At 44.2% G+C, this 19,183-nt stretch overlaps 4 protein-coding genes across 5 annotated transcripts; 3 read left to right on the top strand and 1 right to left on the bottom strand.

The window, feature by feature from the left end:
• LOC100839307 (bet1-like SNARE 1-1) lies at positions 1-4,273 on the bottom strand. 2 transcript variants are annotated; one of them, XM_003570370.3, is made up of 6 exons: positions 4,119-4,273; positions 3,940-3,993; positions 1,623-1,767; positions 662-718; positions 518-577; positions 1-439 (listed from the first exon to the last, which is right to left on the bottom strand). In XM_003570370.3, exons 2-6 carry the CDS (start codon positions 3,951-3,953, stop codon positions 350-352), a joined length of 366 nt encoding a protein of 121 aa, XP_003570418.1. In that variant the 5' UTR covers positions 3,954-3,993; positions 4,119-4,273; the 3' UTR covers positions 1-349. The 2 variants fall into 2 exon arrangements, with proteins under 2 accessions (XP_003570418.1, XP_010235986.1); XM_010237684.3 differs by having other exon boundaries at positions 3,940-3,988; positions 4,119-4,230.
• Positions 4,274-4,436: 163 nt separating this feature from the next.
• On the top strand, positions 4,437-8,031 carry LOC100823998 (deoxyhypusine hydroxylase-B). Its single transcript, XM_003572912.4, has 7 exons — positions 4,437-4,679; positions 5,678-5,811; positions 5,898-6,124; positions 6,209-6,347; positions 6,613-6,739; positions 6,838-6,956; positions 7,048-8,031. Exons 1-7 carry the CDS (start codon positions 4,487-4,489, stop codon positions 7,087-7,089), a joined length of 981 nt encoding a protein of 326 aa, XP_003572960.2. The 5' UTR covers positions 4,437-4,486; the 3' UTR covers positions 7,090-8,031.
• A 632-nt stretch (positions 8,032-8,663) lies between these two features.
• Positions 8,664-11,760, top strand: LOC100839001. The gene is made up of 5 exons (XM_003570369.4): positions 8,664-8,939; positions 9,963-10,246; positions 10,359-10,448; positions 10,600-11,006; positions 11,083-11,760. Exons 1-5 carry the CDS (start codon positions 8,702-8,704, stop codon positions 11,345-11,347), a joined length of 1,284 nt encoding a protein of 427 aa, XP_003570417.1. The 5' UTR covers positions 8,664-8,701; the 3' UTR covers positions 11,348-11,760.
• Positions 11,761-11,915: 155 nt separating this feature from the next.
• LOC100823689 (LOB domain-containing protein 16) lies at positions 11,916-14,009 on the top strand. The gene is made up of 2 exons (XM_003572911.4): positions 11,916-13,078; positions 13,205-14,009. The coding sequence occupies exons 1-2, from the start codon at positions 12,773-12,775 to the stop codon at positions 13,526-13,528; spliced, it is 630 nt and encodes a 209-aa protein (XP_003572959.1). The 5' UTR covers positions 11,916-12,772; the 3' UTR covers positions 13,529-14,009.
• The last annotated feature ends 5,174 nt before the right edge of the window (positions 14,010-19,183 follow it).

Genomic DNA, 19,183 nt, shown 5'->3' with positions numbered 1-19,183 from the left:
TAACCGAACTGGAGACATTTTATAGCAGTAGTAAGCCTTCCAAGCACACAAGCTAGCGCTAGTTACTAGTATCATACATATAGCATGAGTGCATGACATTGAGATTGACAACAGAGTTGACTCCATGTTCTGTAATTACATCAACAGGCAAAAAGAAGGCAAGTAAGGCAAGGGTTGTAATCCATACACAGTGCAGAATTAGCAACAACCAGATCAGCATAGTTTGCTTTACGTCTTGCGAGATTAAGTATATACAACAATGTGGATAGACCGGCGTGACCATTGCTGCATGTTCTTGAGTACCCCCACTCCACATATATAGCTCTAGGACAGAATCCAAACCCAGGGATCACCTTGTCAGGTAGTATACTAGCATAAAAAGCGCGACGAAAGATGCTATGAGGGTTCCCATCCTCCTGCTTGATTTGGTCTCGAACACCTATGTCATGCAGACATGAATTGTCTCAGGAGAATGCGAGGAGAAGATACACATCAAATTGTTAATCCGGCTGCTTACCGTCTTGAATTTGTCCACTGTTCCTGAGAGAAAACCCCTGGATGTATCCATGTCATTCCCCTGAATGAGGCATGATGATAAGATAACAGAATAGTAGATTCAGGTCGTTGAAGAAGAAAGGTTAACATCATGAATATAAAATACCATTCTGTCCAGCATACGGTTATGAGCTTCCACCTCTTCATTGATATCACCTGACAACTGCAAACCAGTAAACAACTTCAGTAGTCATCACTACAAAATTATTCGGAGATCCCTCCAAATTGATAAGCAGGGCAAAAGATTCCCACAGCTGGAACATGCACATCAAAATAGTTGGAGCCTTGGAGGGGCTGCTGGCAGCCCGAAGATACATAAATTTTAGCAAAATTACGTGAACAATCGAAGCAACTGCTATTGACCTCTAGTATTTAAACTTAGTGAGGCCTAAATGCCTACAGAAAGTCTCACAAACAAAACTCAGCCTGAGAAGGCCAGTTAGACAAGAATCATCTTATGTTCTGGGCATTCCTAACACCGTCTATTTTGCAGGCTACCCCCAATGCCCAAGCTCATCGAACTCAAAAGGGTCCTTCACGGCTCACTTATTCACTGTCAAGTACTATGAACTTTAGAACCAAATGTATTCCCACATGCAAAAGGAGTTGATACAATCGATATTACATGAAAAAACCAGTCAAATGCCATGAGTTCAACCAAATAGTATATGGAGTATCATATTTCACAGGGCCCGTAAGATTAGTCAGATTCCTTCTCATCTAGCAAATTAAATGGGAAAATTCATGCCAACAACCTATGGTTAAATCCTCACCGATTTTTCAAACTATGGTCCAGGAAATCACATGGTTAACAGAGATCCCATCTCTAGATTAGTACCGTCGATAAAGTTGCAATCCCTAAAGTTGTTTTTTCTTTTTTGCAAGAGTAAGAAGTTTCCTTTTAGAAACCATACAAGCACAACTACAAAAATACCTCCTCACGAATCACAATCTTACCAAAGTGTTACAGCTTAAAGATAACCAATATATGTTAGTACACTAAGTATTTACATAAACAAATAAACAAAGATAGAAAATTCAGATGTTCAATCATTCATGGCACTTACTCGCTTGAGAATGCTGACTCGATCTTGCAATCCATCAATAGCTCGCTCATTCTCATGCTCATCTATCTCATGTGAAGAATAAGCTGATGCTCGGATTCCACCTTCTTCAATGCCATCGAAGAGAGCGGTCCTAGTGCTTCGGTAGCTGGAGAAGTACAGAAAATAGTCATATAAGAATCCATACAGAGTTCGAAAAGTGCATAGAGAAACATATAACATGCAAAAAAAAGGCACAGAAAATACATGTGCAAACTAAATTACCATGCATACGAAAGGACTATTATCTATAAATTTCCAAGTTTACAAATGAATAATTATAAATACACCCTCATCTACACACATGTATCGAAGGGGTGGAGAGGGGAAATGTACATTTTGCATCAGATAAAGAAACTGAGCATACTCTGTTCTTAAAATCAACCCACTACGTCAAACTTTGACAGTCTACAAATATATGTACACACTATCGGCATCACAATGAGCCACACTCCTATTTATGAAGTATAGATCTACTCACAAAGCTGGCTCACGGTAGAGATGTTGCTATATACCAGCACAATGACCGTGTGTTGCTACAAACTAAAAAATATACATACACACTACATAATTAAAGAGAATGTTGTAGTTGTACTACTATCTTAGATCATATATAATCCATATTTGTTCTCATTTGTGCCAAATCAACAAGAAGTGGTGAACCTAAAGGTGTGACGGATTGCCGCCAGCAATTGAGTCTTTTATAAGAGTAAAGATACTTGGCATTGACACAACTTGTTATGTCAGCAGAGTCTTACTTGTTAGGGCATCCGCAATATATGGTGCCACGTCAGGCTGGACGCAGATTTACTCCGTCGCACAATGTTTAGCACCTAGTTCATGCTTCACAGCTAAATAAAATATCGCCCACCCTAATTTCGCTCCCGTCGTCTGCATTTGTTTTCAGCCATTCACTACTTCGTGTCATTCAGTCAATCAAGATGTGGGCCTCCTTGGTACCCACTTTGGACCAACACTAGGATACCCTCAACATGTGTAGAAAAATGCAACAGTTTTTGGCAGAGAGTTACTGGCACCATTCACCATGTCAGTAAGAATCACTTCAACATAGGAGCATATAGATGTTGCTGGTTGTTGTACATGTCATCTACAAAACCTAATGTCAGCATTAAATGGAAGTAAGCTTTTCTTTCAATAGGTCTTTTGCTCCTTTATGTTTCTCAGCTTCCTTGTACATGTCCATGTCCAGTGTTTAACACAACTAAAATGAAGAGCTTGAGCAACAATAACAAGATTTTTGTGATTGCGATCATGCATAAGGTTGAGTGTACCATGCCTTTTGTTCTCCACATATTCATTTCTACAAGGAGATGCCATTTAAAATATCTTCCGTTTTTCCAACAAGACTAAGTGAGTAATGGCATGTTATCTTCATACAGTATCGTAACAGTTTGCAGTAAGTATGCAATGCAAGAATGTACACGATACAAAAATTCTACCACTTGCGTCACAGGCTTTATGTTGCTATAACCTATAAGTATCATTTTACTCAGTAGGCGAAATGGAAATTGAAATAATGTTAGTCTTAGTTCACTGATCTGATGGGAGGGTTTGTAACTAATCCCATGTCAGTATGTCACCAATGTCTACTAATTCTAATTGCAGATTTAGTGGAACTGTCCTCTGTGCTCCTCTCATGCAAAATGGTTTCAAAATCTTCAACAGGAGCTCATTTGCAAAGCTACCTTCAGCATATCAATCTTTTAACTCAAAGAAATATTTGAAGACATGGACCAAAGCTGGTTAGCGAAAACACATAGATCTGGTTCCAACAATTCAACAAAAGTTGTCGCCTATGGATGCATTTCAGATCAAAATAAATACAGGCACAACTAGGACATTGAGCTGCTAGTGGTAACTAGTCAGTCGGCAAGAGTATCACCAGGAACCCCATCGAATTCACGCCGTACCACCGTATCCAGTGATCTAACAAATTACCGGAACCTAAACCCTCAAACAGCACGAGGCTCAATAACAACGAATCACCATAATCCTAAGCTCCCAACGAACATTATGTATCGCTGAAACAATTCCACAAACTGCATGGGAATTCTATCTCACGGCACAGCATTAACACAAGTGATCACCAGCTTTTTTTTTCTTCTAAAGTCAAGTGATCACCGGAGTTAGTCAAATCAAGTCAGAAACGGCCTCACCCCAACAACACATCTCGCACGCACCCGTGAACCCTAACCCCCCTTCACCAGCGCCCAAATTGCAGAGCTCAGTACATGCAGCAAAGCAGTGCACAGAATCTTACCCCCTCGCGTTCATGGCGGTCGCCGTCGCGACTCAAATCCACGGCCGCCCTGCCCTGCACGAACCCCGATCAGAAACCAAGCAACACAGACGTCAAAAACACCAGGACAAATCACACACGCACAAAAAAGGAACAGAGAGATGCGGATTGATCCGCGGTGGATCTGGGGGCGATTCTACCTTTCGATTTCTCGTCGGATCCGCGGGAATTTGTGGTGGTGGGGGTGGCTCGCTTCGCTTCGCGCTGGCTTGTGCGGGATTCTTCGCGAGAGGGGGAAGAATGGCAGGGAGGAGAAGCAGATTTACAAGCAGCAGTAGTATGCAACTGCCACGTAGGCCCAGGCCCTCGGTCAGGGCCCACTGACAGTGAGAGTCAGTAACTCTCTTCCTCTGGATCTGGAGACATGGAGAGGAGCGTGACGTGTCTTTCCCGGATCGGACGGCTGAGATTGCGCGGGAACCGTGATGTGGCGTCGAGTTAACGCGCACTTCCTTTTCTTCTCCTTCTCTTCACAGCCGCCGCCGGGAGCAGCAGCGCGAGCATCGCCATGCCATCCGATTCGACGGAGTCGCCGGCGGCGATGGAGGCAGCTCCTGGCGCGTTCCAGTCGTCCCCGGAGATGGAGCGGTTCCTCTGCGAGCGGCTGCTGGACGCAGCGCAGCCCATCGCCGAGCGATTCCGCACGCTCTTCTCCCTCCGCAACCTCCGCGGGGACGCCCCTCGCTGCGCCCTCCTCCAAGGTATCATCGATTCGCCCCCTGTTTATTGACGGTTGCTACGCTCCTGTGGTTAGTGGCTTTCTTCCTTAGGTTCTGCTGCAGGGAAGTAGTAAAGTTTCAGTAGCTTTCATGCTTAGTTTCAGCGAGAAAAAATTCGGGATCTCCAGTATCGCCTGGAACTAATTAAGTACAGATCGTGGCTATAATTCTGTAGTTCACTAATTTTATGCTAGAAGTACTGACACTTGCTCAACATGGTTGCCTTGTTTTTTTTTTGTTTTTTTTTTACAAGAGTTGCCTTGTTTTTTGCCCAGTTGAGTGCTATTTAGTTTTGGACCTCAGCTGTTGGTTGTGCTGAACTTCAATCTTTTAGTTGCTTGCTTAGTATTGAACTTAATCTGTTAGTAGCTCCATAGTGAACTTTATCTGTTCATAGCTTCTTCCCGCCGATTGGTTATAGATGTGGTGAGCCTGTGTTAGTTGATTCTGTGCTAATATAGGTTGTTTTGGATCATCCTCCATGAAATTTGGTACTCCAGTTCATTTGACTAGTTGATATTTTTTTTGAAAGAATTCATGTTTCCATTAATTTAGTTATATGAAGCTTCTGACAATGTTGTGTGGTGCTAATTTTGGTTGGCCCTATTTATTAAGTTTAGACCTGGGAGGTTCTGCTTGTTAATTTCCTGGGGCTAGCACATGCCTTTTTAATGAATCACTGATCCTAGGCTGTTGCCTGTCCTTAGATTTTGTCTAGCTTTCTATCTCTAGGTTATTTATCTATTGCCATGTATACATGATGATTTGCTCAAGGTTCCATGTAGTACGTTGGGGTTTACTCGATCATTTTGCTTAATTGTTAGATTATTATAATTTACTTCAGGTTTCTTTTAGAACCAGCTGGTCCGACGAAGCTCCTAGCTCTAATCGTGTATTAATGTTTTGTTAATCTATTACTGACAAATCTGTACTGGAAAAAAGGGCTTAAGAAAATCTGACTTATTTTCCTCAATGCTCAGCTGCAAGGGATTCTTCTAACTTGCTTGCCCATGAGGCTGCATTTGCACTTGGACAAATGCAGGATGCTGAGGCTATCCCTGCACTAGAGGCAGTTCTCAAAGATCTTTCACTGCATCCAATTGTTCGCCATGAGGTAGTTACGGTCGCATAATTTAATGTTACCTGTTGTCTCTATTGGTTTACTATCTATTTGAGAAGCTGTATATGTTTATTAATCAGGCTGCTGAAGCCCTTGGAGCTATTGGCCTGGAGAAGAGCATTTCCCTGTTGAAAGAGAGTCTAGCATCTGATCCTGCTGTTGAGGTGCAAGAAACATGCGAATTGGCTCTTAGACGGATTAAAGAGCAGACAAGTGCTAGTGGCGCCGAAAGCACAACAATTTCGCCTTATCTATCAGTTGATCCAGCAATGCCTGCCAAGGAAGGACTTTCAGTAGAACAACTAAGGTATGTCTTGCAAGACAGTTCTCTATGTGTTCATTGCCTTCAGTATGGATCGTCTTAATATTACTGGCATGGTGGATTTTTCAGGGAGCTTCTCCTCAACGAGCAAGAAAACATGTATGAACGTTATGCAGCTCTTTTTGCGCTTAGGAATGATGGTGGTGATTATGCTGTTTCTACTATTGTTGAAGCTTTAGGTGTCAAAAGTGCTCTTCTACGCCATGAGGTTTGATTGAACTTTAACCAACGAATATATGTTTTGCGGTTTTCCCACAAGCATATATTATGTTAAGATGGAATCTTATAAATTAATAATGCCTATCTTGCTAAAGTACAGAGATGAATAGAGCAAAACTATTCCTGTGCATCTTCTCAATTTTGTAGTAACAATGATCACAAAGAAATTCTTTTCTGTAACATAACCATTTAATGTCTTTGGTGCCCATGGTTTTCTCCAGTATAATACAATTTTTTCTTCTATTGTATTGCAGGTCGCTTATGTGCTTGGTCAGCTGCAAAAGAAAGCTGCGTCAGATGCACTTTCAGGAGTTCTGAAGAATGTTGACGAGCACCCAATGGTCAGGCATGAAGCTGCCGAGGCCCTTGGTTCAATTGCAGGTAACTAATACCACATGTTCTGCCAGAATGTATTTAATTCTCCAGTCCATGGACATATATGGTTCAGTGTCCCCTGAGATTATGGTCTCTTGCTGTAGATCAAGAAAGCATTGCACTTCTGGAGGAATTTGCCAAGGACCCCGAGCCCATAGTCTCCCAGAGCTGTGAAGTAGCTCTTAGCATGCTTGAGTACGAGAGATCAGGGAAGTCATTCGAGGTAACGCACCTGGCCCGGATAAACAAAAGTAAATTTTATGAAGATCGTTCATTTTCAAGAAAATATTAACCTGTGTAGTTTTGCAATGCAGTTTCTTTTCCTCCAGACTCCTCAGGTGCACCAGGAATCCTGAGCCCAGCTAAAGATTGGCAACATCTACTGCCAAACTGACCTACACACACTGTCATTCATTTTGTTAGAGAATGTTACTGTTCCATGCTGTCATTTTATTAACACATCTCAGACCAGCATGAAGAACTCATCTATCTATCCCTAATCCCTATCCCTAATAATAAAAATAGGAAGGTTTCCTTCGTCGTCGTCCGCCATGCATCAATTTCCATGCCTATCCTGATTTTCGTGTCTCCTTGCACTCCATCGAATCTTTTCTTTGCCTAAAAGCCAGAAGATTTTCTTCGTCGTCGTCCGTCATGCATCAATTTCCATGTCTGTCCTGATTTTCCGTGTCTCCTTACACTCCATCGAATCTTCCTTTTTCTATTCCCACAACGCTGCATTCCCGGGCCGCCACCGCTGACTCAACTGCCCGTGCAGCACCTCCCTGCGGTGACCGCTCTGGATAAGCGTCGGCGCTGGATTAGATTCCCGTGCAAGAGACGAGCAAAGGGGTCCAGGGCTGACCGGCGCTATCCACCGCCGCGCGGTTTCTCGTGCACTGCGCCACCATGTGCTCCGTGATCTTCTTCTGACGCCAGCCACAGCCGGCGGGCGGCTTGGACTGGGTGCCATGTTCGTGGCCACGGCTGCTAGGCCCCGAGATCATTTTGATTGAATGTCCAATTATATTGTCATGTTTTGTATAAACATGAATTTTCGCGTACACATGTTTAAGAGGTCGTGGCAACGCACGGTCACTGTACTAGTAAATTACATATAGCGATGAGTTGCTCTGCTCCATTTTACAGTGGAGTGGAAATGTATGAACGGATGAAACCTGAAGTGGCGAAGGACTTAAATTATCGGCTGAGCTGTAACCAGTGTGATGGTGATGCCTCTTTCCATTAATGATTGTACTAAACTGCCCTTTCCTATATATGCAATTTTCTGATCGTCATTACAACCTCTTTTTTTTTTAAACAGTTCTGTCAAACCACAGAAATTCAAGCTTAGTTTCCTAGCCAGATTAAAGGGAAATATGTAAATAGGAGTATTATTATTTTCGCAAGTTTCTTATCCAACTAATAGTAATGTAGTAGCATGCTGGGTTCAAATTAGTGTTCACTGGTTGACCGTGTAGCTACGGAGAGTGGAGATGCAACGAGAAAAATGTTCAGTTTGGACAATCTAGGAGCAAAGGATACTAGAATTGTAATTGAGAAAGCAATTGCAGTCAGTTTCAAGCTAAGCATCCGCCATTAACAAAAAAAGGCTTCGATTACTTTAAGAAAGAAAACTGAAACCAAAAGTGGGACTATATCTGTTTCAAGTTTAAAAATGGTGCTACGTACGTAAAGAAAATTTTATTATTTTGAGCATAAAAAATGTTTTAAATTATTTTAGAACAAAAAATGTTTTAAAATGATAACAAGTTTTTTTCCTCCTGGAAATCTATCCTCCATGAGTCCATGCAATGGTTTGTGGGCTCACACATCTGCTACCTGCTGGGCCGGGCTACAATTCGCAAATTCGTTCCCTGCCGAGTTTTTATCTTATTTAACGGCCCAAAAAAAGCCGAAGAATCAAATTGAGAAGACCATCCCCCTCGAGAGAGAAAAGACAATTCCATGGCGTCCAACGACCTCTTCGAAGGCCTGCCTCCGCCAGCCACCGCCGCGGCGGCGGCCGCCGGCGAAGACCGTGCGGCCTCCCCAACGTCGCCTCCGCCTCCTCCTGCGCCGCCGGTGCCCAGGCCTTCCGCGCTGAAGAGCGCCCTCAAGCGTGACAAGCCCTCTTCCTCGTCGGACGCTACCTCCTCACCCGCCGTCACAGCCGCACCCGCCGATGCCGCAGACGAAGGCCGCGGTGAGATCTCTATCTCCGCCGCCTGCTCTCCTTTCCACTTGCTTGCTTGCTTCCACCTGCTTGGGAGTCTGGGGCCCTGCTCGAGATGCGAGTTTTGTCAATAGGAGGCGATTTCTAGGTCGGGACTAGGGTTTCCTGTTTCTAATTTACCACAGTACCAGAATGAGTTCAGGAGAGAAAAAAATGTGTTTGAATTAGTGACCGCACCGGCTAGAACAGATTAGTTCAGCAAATTTCTTGAACCTGTCGCAGAGCTAGACTGAAAACCGATGCAACTACTGTAGGAATTATGGGAGACTCAGATGGTTGTAGTAGCTTGTTTTGCCAGGCTAATAACCTGACGTCTTATGTACGCTGTAGGTTTAACAGTAGAGGCAAACTTGGAACACACCGCAAGCTGGCATGTAAGAGATGCTTAATTAGTTCACTGGCAAAAAAGGATAGGAATCTGAACATGATTTAGAACTTTAGATGAGTTGTGGAGGTCCGAGTCTTTTAAGCATGATTTAGCTTCTTTTTTTTTTGCTTGCTTCCAGTATTTGCTATTTCTTGAAGTAACTCAATTGGGGCTATTGTGGATCTTGGTAAAGATAATGCCATGTACCAATTGCGAACCTTGTTCACTGGATTTTTCTGTGTGTTGTTTGCTAGACTTATGGAGTAGTAAAGGTCCATTTTTCACTAGGTTAGTTAAAGCTGATATATTCTGAATTGGATGACACTTCTAACCAGTGATTCCAATGTCTAGCAGCTACAAAAAGTGAAACCGTAAGAACTTGGCCTTCTTATATTCTTGTCTTACATCAAAGTTGTGCAGCAGTGCTAGCATTGAATGTCTAGCTCTGTGCCTGTGGCAAGATACCACTTGCCTGAAAGTTCTAGTCCATCCAGCTGTTTTCCACATGTTTTGTTGATAGTTTACAAGTAACCTGTCCTTTTGTTATGGTCTTTTCTATCCGAATTTGCCAGAAACAACAGTTACTTGCTACGTTGTCATGTGCTAGCATCTATATTTTCTTGCAGTTCCTGAGAAACGCCTACGATTCAGAACTACTGTGGATGCATCAGAAATGCAAATCATTGAAGCTATGCAGAAGATAACTTCACACATTGGGAATCCTTCAAAATTCAGCAAGGCATCAAAGCTAGCTCTACAGCTTATTGAGGCTGGAAGTGTCAAGCCAGAGACAATCGGACACTTCTTTGCTATATTAGAGGCCGCAATGTCAAAACCGGGAGCCTGTAATGAACCTTCTGTACGTGCTGATTACCAGGCATTGTTTAATGCTGCTCAGGGTGTAAGGGAGGTGAAGTTTCTACTATTTTTTAAACAAATTGTGGCAAAGTCATAGCTTTCGGCCTTTCTGTGTAGTTCTGTTCAGCCATTATAGAATGTACTTACAACTTGTTAATGTGCAGTGTTTCAACCAACAGCAGAAGAATCACTTTGATATATGGGTGTTTCACGCGGTGGTGGCTAATGATCTTTGTACTGATGACAGTTTTGTTGTAAGTGTGCTGTGTGAGACGACGATATTGCTTATTTTGTCAACTCAAGTATCAAATATGTATATGTTCATATCCTGATTGTTCCTTGAGAAATCTCATTTACCAGAAGGTCTTATGCAATGCTGACTAATGTACTTGTGGTTTTCTGTAGTTCTCAAAGGCTGTAGGAAAGATCAAGGATGCCATCTCAGCCCTGCCAGTAGCGACAATGGATGACGATACTGATGAAGCAGCAGCACTTTCAGTTGCTGAAAGCCAATCCGGCACCATGGAGAATAAAGCAGATGATAATAAGGTGCAAAGTGTGGTTTCAACCTCTCTGCCAGATGATAGCAGCACACATGCTGCAGCGTTCAACTCAGTAGAAGAATCATCTGATCCTTTTGGTCTAGATGATCTCCTTGAGCACAAGTCGAAGAAATCCGAGAGGGCTCGAGAGAAGGCGGTTGAAGCTCTGAACAGGAAAGCAGACGAGGAGTCAAAGAGTTTTCTGAGGTCACAGCGGGAAGCCCTCTTGAAATGTCTAGAAATAGCTGCACGGCGCTACAGGATACCATGGTGAGCTCTTTGACATATGCCACATCCATGCACTAATCGTTTCATTCGCTTTTCTAACTTCTCTCTGGCTTGTCAGGACGCAGACCACCATCGACATCCTTGGCAGGCACGCGTACGACAACACGGGCCGGTTCACGAGGCGTCAGAGGGACGCCGTGGAGAAGCTGTGGAACTCGATCAAGGAGCAGCAGATCCGGCGGAAGCAGGGCAAGTCGGCAAGCGGGAAGCTGGACGTGAACGCCTTCGAGCGCCTCCAGGAGAAGTACTCCCATGAGAAGATCAGCATCCGCCGCGCCGTTGGTGGCGCGGGCGACCGTCGAGCGACGCAGTGGCTCGGGTAAGTTGGCATGCCACCCCCACGAACCACGGTATGACGGCGACGACTCATTGTTCGTCCACCTGGAGAGATAGAGAAAACCGGACTGTTCTGCCACCTTCCTGGAGAGGACAACTTATTTTCCACAACGACGGCATTCACCTGAAGTCTTCTTGGCTGGCGTCCACGCATTCATGTGAGTGGTTGACTGATGAAGACGATGCAACGGCAAGCGTGTGGTTTATACGTTGACATTGGCATTCCTGTATGATCTCCATTCGTGTGATCTCACCTGGCTCGCAATCTTTTGCACGGAGTTCTTGGGTGCCCGTGCGTGCGTGCGTGCGTGCGTGCGACTTTGCTGTGTGAATGCGGTTGGTGTTTTTGGTTGCTGCTGACTGAGATAATACTAGTAATAAATGTTGCGTGTTCTCGTCTCATCGGTGTCTCGTTCTCAGAGAAGATGACCAGGATGGACTGGAGGAAGCCAAGGTGTCCATTGCAGAAAACGAGATGGCTGATCGGCCTCTGAGTCTGAAACCGAAGGACAGGAAACAGAGCAATGCAATGCAAGAGACAAACGAAAAGAAGCGTGACCCAATGTTGTTTCGTTATCTTTTTTTAACGCATTTACACATGAATAAAACTCTTCTGTTAAGAGCTTATAATTAGTTGGTACTACTAGTACAAGTTGTTTAGCATCAGTCTGGGACATTTTTTGATCTACCGGATAAATCCATACATATATAGAGGTGTGGAGGAGGACAGAGGGAGGCGATTGTGGAGTATAGTGGCGTTCACGGATGGACCATGCAAAGTGCGGCCGTTGGTTCGTTCGGCGCGAAATGCTTTGTTTAAGCCACCCCAGTCCAACACAACACGTAGGTACGTGCCACAAACACTCCCCTGAATTTACAAATACGAAAGTGCTTTTTTTTCAAATGCAAGATTGACCAGAGATAGATCGATGACCCCTTTGTTGTTCCACCGTGCATTTCATATTAGCCTTCAACTGACAAACCAGATATGAAAAACATTATACAGAAGCACATCACATGGACGGACATGGCAAGCATGCACATTTTACCCATTTCATAAGCTAATTAGTTTAAGGTAATTTGACACAATCCGGCTGGCCGGCCGTGTCCCTGTACTATTCAACACAGCACTAACACGTTTGCTCCCTTCTTCTTCTTTTTTGCCACCATCCTTTGCATATGCTCCCTTTGAACCAGACAAACCCTGCCCTACTTGTCCATCATAACTCTCCTCCCTTCTTCTTCCTCATCTTCTCCTCCTTCACCATCATATCCCTCTATAAATACCCATTCCATCTCACCCCGCACCCGCCCTGCACACACAAGCTAGCTACGCAATCAGAGCTAGTGCAGCAGAGCAACACAGCTTCTTCTTCCTCGTCAGTGTGCAAGCAGCTAGCTAGCTCGATATCATGGCTGCGGGTGCCGGCGGCGTGGGGGCGGCGGGAGCGGGGTCGCCGTGTGGGGCGTGCAAGTTCCTGCGGCGGCGGTGCGTGGCGGAGTGTGTCTTCGCGCCCTACTTCAGCTCGGAGCACGGCGCGTCGCGGTTCGCGGCGATCCACAAGGTGTTCGGCGCCAGCAACGCCGCCAAGCTCCTGGCGCACCTCCCCGCCGCCGAGCGCTGCGAGGCCGTCGTCACCATCACCTTCGAGGCCCAGTCCCGCCTCCGCGACCCCGTATACGGCTGCGTCGCCCAGATCTTCGCCCTCCAGCAACAGGTACATACATGATACAACCAATTCTTCTTCATCATCATCGATCAAGATCAATCCGACATTGACACGCGCATGCGTGCTCTCTTGTTGATTTCTTTTGCTGATTTTGCTTTGTGCCTTATCGTGCAGGTGGCGATCCTGCAGGCGCAGCTGATGCAGGCCAAGGCGCAGCTGGCGTGCGGCATCCAGAGCACCTCACCGGCCGCGAGCCTGATCAGCCAGCAGCACCACCACCACCACCAGTGGCCGGACAGCGCCAGCAGCATCAGCGCGCTGCTCCGGCAGCAGGAAGGCAGCGGCTTCGGAGGTGCCGCAACTCTGCCGGAGCTCATGGGCGGCGACGGCGTCACACCCATGTCGTCCATGCAGCAGCATTGCAGCAAGGTCGATGGTGGGGAGCTCCAGTACCTGGCCCAGGCCATGATGAGAAGCCCGAACTACTCCGGCTTCTAGAAGGACGGATCAAACTGGCATGCTTCGATGAGCGATCGACCGATCTCGGGGCTCGGGCTACTAGCTGCTAATGGAATCGATCAATCGCCGCGAGATATCAGGCTAGAATGGAAATGAAGGGGATGGAATTAATTAACTTGTACTGAAAGTTTTTATCAGTGTTAATTCTGATCCTACAAGTTATATATATGTTAGAGTATGTACTAGTGCTAAATAATAATATTACTAGTAGCAGGTTTCGAGCAATAGAACTCTATCCTCTAAGTGTAATCTTGATGCTGACCAGCCTAGTGGACTCAATCTTGTGGAATGATCAATTGATCAGGCACAAAGTCTGAGAGATTTAGGTTGCAGCAAGACGTACGTCTGAAAGAAACTGAGTTTTCAGATGGAGTAAAAAGTGTAAACCACACTAGAAACTTCTGTACTGTTGCCGAGCTGCTCTTGCGAACAGATTATTATATCCTAATCTTCTGTGCAAGCATGTCTTCGATGAAGATCATGCGATTTGAATTTCTCCTCATTTGATGCATAAGTTAATTAATGGTGGCCTTGTCCCTCACAGGGTAGCAGGATAAATAGTTCTATCTGAATCTGTCATGATTTGGGGAATATTGTCAGCAGTCAGCACACATTTGAAAATAGTTTGGATTTCTGTTGGAGTACAAGTTGATAATGCATCCCAAAAAGCTGAAGGAAGAGTTATTACCAGTAATAGGATTAGTACACAACTTTGTGTTGCCAACAAGTTTCCCCTCTCTAGAGACCCTAAAATCACTTGTATATATTCATAGCTAGGCTTCTATAAATTCATAGACTAGCTGCTGATAATCCTAGTTTTTCATGCTATGAACAAGACTGTCCCCCTGTTGAAGGACAGGTTTGAACTCCTCAGCCGCTCAGCAACACGTTTACTTTTGGTCCCATTCACTTGATGTTCTGCACAAATGTTGACCTTAACCACTCATGCATGCAGGAATGCACACAAACAGAAACACGGTGTGAGAGGTCACTGATCCCAATGCACGGTTGATTAATTTCTTGGTAGAATTGACTGTAGCTGGGTGATTGACCAAGTTAACCACTGATAGTAATTAATTTGCTCCTGCTAGTAGCAGTAGCAGTACAGTTTTGTTGTTATCCCAAAGGAAACTAAGTAGTGTAGATAGCACTCCAAATAGAACAATGCTACCACATTGAGCTAGAGCACTAAAGAAATAGTACAGTTACTAGTTAGTACAACTCCATGGGAATGGTTAGACATTCTACTGGCAATAATTGAGATAGATATGCCAAATACGACTGACATCTGCAATAATTTAGTTTAGTCATCAGATAAGAACAGTGCTACTGCTACAAATAGGTTCTGCAGAACTAGCATCTTGGGATTATGCAAATTCATCTCCATCCATTACAAAAGGCTAATTAACTATTACATGTTCGAAGCTAATAGCTACTAAGGGCATCTTCAGCAAGGGGTACTGAGCCATTACTAGTCCTATATGGAGGAGAGATGGATAGAAAAAGACAGTACTAGTTGCTTGCGGAAGTAACAGCTCATGCACGGGTACCAAAAATGAAAAAAAAATGACATGTGGTCCCATTAGTAAAAAGAAGAGAATAAAAAAAATGAGAGAAATGAGAATTAGTATCAGCTTGCCATTGAAAATGGCCTAAGAGCAAAACTTCTAGCCAATGAGCAGCTAACTACTGTTGCAGGTCATCAAAAGCTGCTGCAGTCAAGCAAGCAAGAACCTGCACATGAGCTCACTGTTTACTTAATTCAGAAGCAGAGGTTGCTACAAAATCTGGAGTCTGCTTGCAAGCAAGCCGAAGCACAGCTGATTTAACAATCTGCATAGGGCAGTGACTTTTGTGATCCCTCCTCTTTATCGATTGGAGCAAAGCTGTAGATTTAACGCGTGATTAATGTGGGTTAGAGTAAGGTGATACACTACACACATGGTTAGGTGGCCTAGGAGGCTAGGATGCTTAGTCACTAGTGATTAGGTGGTCCTAATTAACAGTACTGGCTGAAGTTTTGTCCTTACCAGTATCTGAAGATGAAGAGGTAACTAGCAACTTCTATTTTTGTGGACCTGAAGAAGAAAGTTAAGGAGAGTTTCCAGTGTGTTAGCCACCTTCAAGAAGTTTATATCAGTCAATGTACTGAATAACAAAAATTGAAGAATACAAAGGGATTGTCTCTTAAAGTTGAAGCCAATTTCATTAGTTTTGTTTGCTTTGTCCCTTTGTGTTTTGTAAGTACTAGTAGTATTATCAAATAATAGGGAATATGTTTGGATTCAACTGGTCAAGAAGCTGGTCATTGGTCAAACAATGGTATGCACGAAAGGCATACCTATTATGGCACTTGAGAGTAATTAGACCCCACTAATCACAGACAACTTTAGCACTAATCCCTAACCATACAGAAGTGATGGGAAAAGGAAATTGAAACTGGCACCTTTTTCTGTGAGTGTGCAGTTGCTTTGGTGCAGTCTTGGACCAAAAGAAGCTAAGAAGGCTTTTCCAAGAGTTATAATTGGAGGAAATGATAATAAAAACAATACTATTGTTCCAAGCAGAAAAGGTTGGAAGAAAAGATGACAAGTGAGAAGGGATATGATGAACAGATGCCTTGGAAATTGTGCATGTGGCCCCTCACCATCATTTCAGCTCAAGAGCTTGCTTGGTCACTGCTGTAGTGTTGCTTACCATATTGTTGATATCAAATCATTTTTATAAGAAAAATCATATAGCATAAAGAAAAAGAACCTTATTTCTTGAACATATTTTTTGAACATATTTTTAAAAATAAAGACATACTATTTGGTCCATGGAACTAAGTACATTTACTTTGTTTATAAATCTCTGTAAATTGGTGTCTGTTTATTGAAAACACGACGCTCCTAGGAATCCCCGGCTCCCCTAGCCTCTATCCACCCCCTTGGCGCCTGGAGGTGGGGGAGTCCTATGTCTTGTAGCTGTGTTTAGAATTCTGTAGTAGCATGTTCTTTTAAGAAAAGGATTGTGCTATGTGGCAGCCGTATGGCCGTTAGCGTAGCAGCGGTACGCTCCGTCCAGATTGATCCCGCGAGCCGAGTGCGCGGAAGCGCATGAGGCGAGCCCATTCCGTTTCTAGCGATCCATTTAAAATGTTCTGGTTTCGACGTGAGCCCGAGCGAGCCGCACAACAGAAACCCCTTGCATGCATGCAAGAAAACAACAAGAATGAGATGCTCCTGTCAGTCAAGATTCTTTCTATATCCGAAAATTTAAAATGTGTTATCTCTCAGATGGCACAACGGATTTACGATCCATTTTCACCGTTGAGTTCGTCATAACGAGGGCTTCAAAATTAGATCTCACTTGGGTATGTTTCGACAACTTTTTTTCGAACTCAAAAGCTACCAAGGACCAACACGTGAGTTACCAAACCTTGGCACAAGTAGTTACCCCGCTTCAAAAACTATATCACTTGAACACCAAGGTAACTTGGATATCTTGATAATTACAACAGTGCCATGGTCATGAACAGTAACATGAACATCATATTAACTACAGGAGTGCCATAGTGAGTAACTACATGAATACCACATTAGTAACAATCCATTAGTAATTGTAACACAAAACCTAGTTAACTATATCAGTGCATGATGCAAGCGGTAACTTTCACCCAAGAACCTGGATAACTATTTTAGTGATATGGTGGTAACTGAAACCTAGATAGCTGGATAGCTATATCACCGACAAGATGATAACTATAAGCTAAGCGGCTAGATAACCACATGAGTGTCACGATGGTAAAATGTAACCTAAACGACTGGATAACTAATGTGTATCATGATGATAACTGTAACCTAAACGACTAGATAACTACATGAGTGTCAAGATGGTAACTCTAACCTAAGCGACTGGTTAACTACATGAAAGTCATGATGATAAATGTAACTTAAACGACTGGATAATTACCTGAGTGTCGTGATGGTAACTGTAACCTAAACGGTTCGATAACTAAATGAGTGTCGTGATGGTAATTGTAACTTAAACGGTTGGATGACTACATGAGTTTCATGATGGTAACTGTAACCTAAATGAATGGAGAATTCATTTTGATATGGTTGCACGCCACTTTATTCAAGTTCAAATATTATCGACCCATAAGTGATCGAGTTAACTAACCATTCACACTTATTCATTGGCTGAAAATTGGATGATTCGGCGAATTCATTTGAGATCATAAATTACCAACTGATAACCAGATTATTCACAAGTACATACAATATGTTTGGCTCAATTTTTTCAAACCCAGAAGTTACCAACAGGCAAATATAGCAGTTACCAAGCTTTTTCAAGTGTAGTTACTGGGTTCAAAACACTAGATCTCTCACTTGGTAACTACATCGGTGCAATAGTGATAACTGTAACATGAACAATTTTGTGGTAACTGTATAGGTACCACGCTGGTAACTATAATGTTTGGCAACTAAATCATTTTTGTGATGATAGGTGGTAACTTTGAACCAAACAACGGGTAACTTCATAAGTAATATGACTACTGTACCCTTAAATGTTGGGTAACTACATTTGCGAAATGATGGTAGCTCTATCATGGACACTGGATAACTACATACATACCATGCTGATAACTATAATGTTTGGCAAATATATCATTTTTATGATGGCAGGTGGTAACTTTGACACAAACACCTGGTACCTCCATAAGTAATATGATGGTAACTATACCTTTAAGTGTTGGGTAACTACATTAGCGAAATGGTGGTTACTCTAATCTGGAGAGCTGGGTAACTGTATATGCTTTAATGCGGTAACTGCATAAGCCGCCAAGAAGCTAGCTACACCCATCCCACACGCGATGTAGCAGTTGCCGATGTTGTGCCGGTCCCTAGAGTGTGTGGATGAAGAGTTGTTGCTTGACACAGAGCTACATGCCTACCCAGGGAACTTCTGTTGGTGCATCCGGCTGTGGCACCTCTCCGTCGATGTTGCGCCGGACGCCACGGCGTGCGGCGTTGTATGGCGAGTCACTGATCGATCATTAAGGAAAGAATGGATGATCGATGATCATGGGCACTAGAAACCTCCGGGGACACTCTTGCCGCAGTAGTTGACTAGGAGAGAGAGGTCGACGGGCATGTGGAGAACTTGAGATTGATGCACAGGATGTATGCGCGTAGCACCGGATGGATGCCCAGGATGTGTGCGCGCAACGCCGTGCAGAGGCACATGACGGCCTCCATGTCCAGCAGGCCCTGTATGAGCGCGCAACAGGTCTTCTTGGTCGGCGTCTCCAGCTCTAGGTTTATCAGCCCGTTCACCACGCGCGCGCACACCCCCAACTTCAGCGCGTCGATCGGGCACTGACCTCCTCTGCCTCCTCCTCCTAGCCGGCCGTCGTCGCTGGATCCTCCTCTGCCCGATCCGCCGTTTTGCTGCCGCCGCAACCTCCGCTTGGCCCGCCGCCGCAACCTCCTCCTCCTCCGCCACCGGGCCTAGGGCAGGAGCCATCACAGTGGCAGCCACATGCGTCGGAGAAGGTGAAGAAGAAGACAACGTTCAGGACCAACGCGTGGCGATCCCCGCACGGCTGCGCCTCTCCTCGCCATGGCGCCTGGGGAGGTTAAGGCGAGA

Source organism: Brachypodium distachyon, chromosome 3, assembly GCF_000005505.3.
Source record: "Brachypodium distachyon strain Bd21 chromosome 3, Brachypodium_distachyon_v3.0, whole genome shotgun sequence".
NCBI classification, from domain to species: domain Eukaryota; kingdom Viridiplantae; phylum Streptophyta; class Magnoliopsida; order Poales; family Poaceae; genus Brachypodium; species Brachypodium distachyon.
This window is presented reverse-complemented; position numbering and strand designations above follow the sequence as displayed.